Below are 3,405 nucleotides of genomic sequence, written 5' to 3'. Positions count from 1 at the left end.
TGTGTGTGTGTGTGTGTGTGTGTGTGTGTGTGTTTGTCAATGTGTGTGTGTGTGTGTCAATGTGTGTGTGTGTTAATGTGTGAATGAATGTGTGTTTGTGTATGTATGTGAGTCGGTTTGAAGCGGGAGCGAGACTGTAAACGAGCAACCGGCCCACGTGTGTGATGTGACATGACATCCACGAGGGCGCTCAAGCCAAACGGGGCTGGTGCCCAACCTACCGTCGCGTGTGTTGCGTCGAGCGGGGCCGGATTCGCTGCGTACGGGAGAATGGTCAGCACTGTTGCCGCGTCCGAGGCAGACGCTGTTGGGCGGTGTTGAGAACAGGACGCACGTGGGATGAACATTGCGTGTGCGTGTGTGTGTGTGTGTGATCGTGGGTGTGTGTGTGTGTGTGTGAGTTGATGAATGTCAATGAGAACGTTGCCGAAAATGCTTGCATGAACAAAAGCAGGCAATAGCTGCGTGCAATTAGGAGTGTGAGAGTGTAAGAGAGAGAGAGAGAGAGAGAGAGAGACAGAGAGAGAGAGAGAGAGAGAGAGAGAGAGAGACAGAGAGAGACAGAGAGAGAGAGAGACAGACAGACAGTCAGTCAGACAGACAGTCAGACAGACAGTCAGACAGACAGACAGACAGAGAGAGGGAGGGAGGGAGAGGGAGGGAGAGACGAGGGTGTGCCGACTAGGAACTGACCTGCGTGATGAAGCGCTGTGCGGCCGCCAGCATCCGAGAGAGACGGGTCGCACCCAGCTGTTGGCGTTGATGGTGGAGTGTGAGATGAGGAAAGGGCAGAGCGTGATAAGGGGCGACGGATGACAACGAAGAAGCGATTGACACGAGGACACGAACACAAGCAAGCACAATTACAAGCCTTGACCAGCATATGTACAGCGCTTGACAAGCATGCACGTAAGCACTCGAATACAAGCAAACGCACATACGGCAAACACAATCACACAATCACACAATCACACAATCACACAATCACACGAGCATACACACACACGCCCACGAACACATGGGTGCACGTTCACGTGTGCATGTGCTGCGCGCCACTGCACACCTTCAAGCAGGAGCATGGCACCGGCAGCGTCATCGTTCTGGCAGCACGCGATGAGCGGCGTCAACTGATCCCCGCCGTCTTGCGCATTCAGATCAACTTTGTGCTGATGACGTGATTGCATGCAGGCAAAACGATGTGGTACGACCATGTGTGTGTGTGAGCGAGTGTATGGACGTGAATGCGTGTGATGTGAACGCGTGCGTGCGTGTGTGAGCGAGTGTATAACTGCGTGCGTGTGTGCGTGTGTGCGTGTGAGCGCTTGCTCCTGTCTGGCCCATTGCAGTCATGTGTCTGCCAATACACGGTGGCGGTTGCACTCACCTGGATCAAGACCGCCATTGCATCATGATGCGAGCCGTATGCCGCAAGATGCAGCGCTAGTCGATCGAGGCACGTGTGCATGTGTGAGCTTGGATGGAGGTACAAATGCATTGTGCATACACACGCGCACACGCACGCACACACACACATACACTTACGCGGACGCAACATGCACATAGGAGGACGAGAATAGCAGGTGCAAGCATGCGTACGCAAGCGCCTTCCCAGCTCTCTTTGCTTACCTGTTGCTCCGTTTGAGTCTGTGCTGTTGGGATTGCAGCCCGCATTTAGCAATCGCTCAATCATCGCAGGCGTCGACGGTGACACTGTTGCGCATGTGAGTGTGTGTGTGTGTGTGCATGGTGAGAAGAAGTGAGAGACACAGCGACGAGAAATGGCTTGCTACAGACCCATCAATCCAACAATCCAACAACAGCAACAGCTGTAGCAGGAGACGAGCACGAGAACACGCAACGAGCACAAACCTTGGGAGAGACACCAGTGTAGTGGCGTGCGACCGTGCACATCCGCTGTTTCGTGTATATGTATATATGTGTGTGAGCGCCCTCGAACAGAAGAATTGATGCAACTTGCAAGCTCGATACGTCCACGTGCACCCGCGCGCACACACAAACATATATACACGCATGGGCAAGCCTGCATGGGTACATTGATGCGCATACCCGTGTCGGTGAACTGGGTGTAGTTAAGCAAAGCATCAAGCGTTGCCGTCGAATCCAGAATGGACGCATAGTGGAACACCGTTGCCTCTGCACACACACACACACAATATGCACACGTACACAAAACACAATATGCACACGTACACAAAACACAATATGCACACGTACATGGCGAAGACACATTCGTGCACATGGACAAGGGTGAGGTTGTAATGAACAGCACACGTAACTGAGAGCAAAAGCTGTACGAGCACACAAAACTGAGAGCAAAAGCTGTACGAGCACACACATAGACGCATGCACGCACCCACATACACCACACACGTGCGCAGACATGCAGACACACAATCCACCGTGACACACTTCAAAATCGTGCTCACAGCATGCAACCGCACCCTTCTTTGTCGCGCACGTTGCTTGTGGACCCGCTTGCAACAGCAGCGTCACACACTCTGGGCGAGCGAGCGACACAGCCCTGATGTTGATGGTGATGGGAGACAATGGTGGTAACATGAGAGACACGTCAACAGAAGCAAACGCACCAGCAGCAACAAACAAAACCATCGCACACAAACAAGTACACATAGCTTGCACACCCACACACGCATGAATGCACAACGCGTGTACACGCACACGAACATATGGACACACACAACCTCACACATTTGCAAAGACGTACACACGCACCAGAAGAGCGGAGTCATGCCATCACTGTCTGGCAGATCTTTGATGCACACGCGCGTGTTGACAAAAGCAGCGACCATTGCGGTGTTGTCCTGCGCAACAGCAACGTGCAACGGAGTGCGGCCTTGCGAATCGGCAACATTCATCGTCTCTGCCACATGTCGCGTGTGTGTGTGTGTGTGTGTGTGTGTGTGTGTGTGTGTGTGTGTGTTGTGTGTGTGAATAGGCACATGCGCTTGCACACATGCGTGATGGTGACGGCAGTCAATAGTAGTTTGTGATGGCGCGTGCATCAAGCTGAACAGCAGTTGCATTGTGCTGCTGAATCGATCCTTGCTTCTTCACCCATATGCAACAACAGCAGCCACCACCACCACCACCACCACCACTGCGCGAGTTGTACTTGGGCAGACGTCGAGGAAGACCTGCAGACACGTCGGGTCTGTGCAGTTGCTCGCCATGCAATGATACGCTGTGCGCCCTTCCGTGTCCACCGCCTGCACGATGAGATGTGGTGACGTGTGTGTGCGAGTGAGTGAGTGAGAGAGTAGAGAGTGTGTGAGTGAGTGTGTATGTGTGTGTGTGAGTGTGTGTGAGTGTAGATGTGTGTGTGAGTGTGTGTGAGTGTAGATGTGTGTGAGAGTGGGTGAGATA

General features: G+C 53.1%; 1 protein-coding gene across 1 annotated transcript in view; it reads right to left on the bottom strand.

Annotated features, from left to right (window-relative positions):
• PTSG_12949 (uncharacterized protein) overlaps positions 1–3,405 on the bottom strand; it is a 10,839-nt gene that overhangs the window by 4,959 nt on the left and 2,475 nt on the right. The window contains exons 7-15 of the mRNA XM_004989199.1: positions 3,155–3,248; positions 2,755–2,902; positions 2,463–2,542; positions 2,068–2,154; positions 1,627–1,710; positions 1,385–1,440; positions 1,064–1,166; positions 694–750; positions 222–304 (exon numbers count right to left, since the gene is read on the bottom strand). Of these exons, the coding sequence (XP_004989256.1) occupies positions 222–304; positions 694–750; positions 1,064–1,166; positions 1,385–1,440; positions 1,627–1,710; positions 2,068–2,154; positions 2,463–2,542; positions 2,755–2,902; positions 3,155–3,248 (792 nt within the window). The remainder of the gene's footprint in view (positions 1–221; positions 305–693; positions 751–1,063; positions 1,167–1,384; positions 1,441–1,626; positions 1,711–2,067; positions 2,155–2,462; positions 2,543–2,754; positions 2,903–3,154; positions 3,249–3,405) is intronic.

The sequence above is a fragment of the Salpingoeca rosetta genome (assembly GCF_000188695.1).
Source record: "Salpingoeca rosetta unplaced genomic scaffold supercont1.30, whole genome shotgun sequence".
Lineage (NCBI taxonomy): Eukaryota > Choanoflagellata > Craspedida > Salpingoecidae > Salpingoeca > Salpingoeca rosetta.
This window is presented reverse-complemented; position numbering and strand designations above follow the sequence as displayed.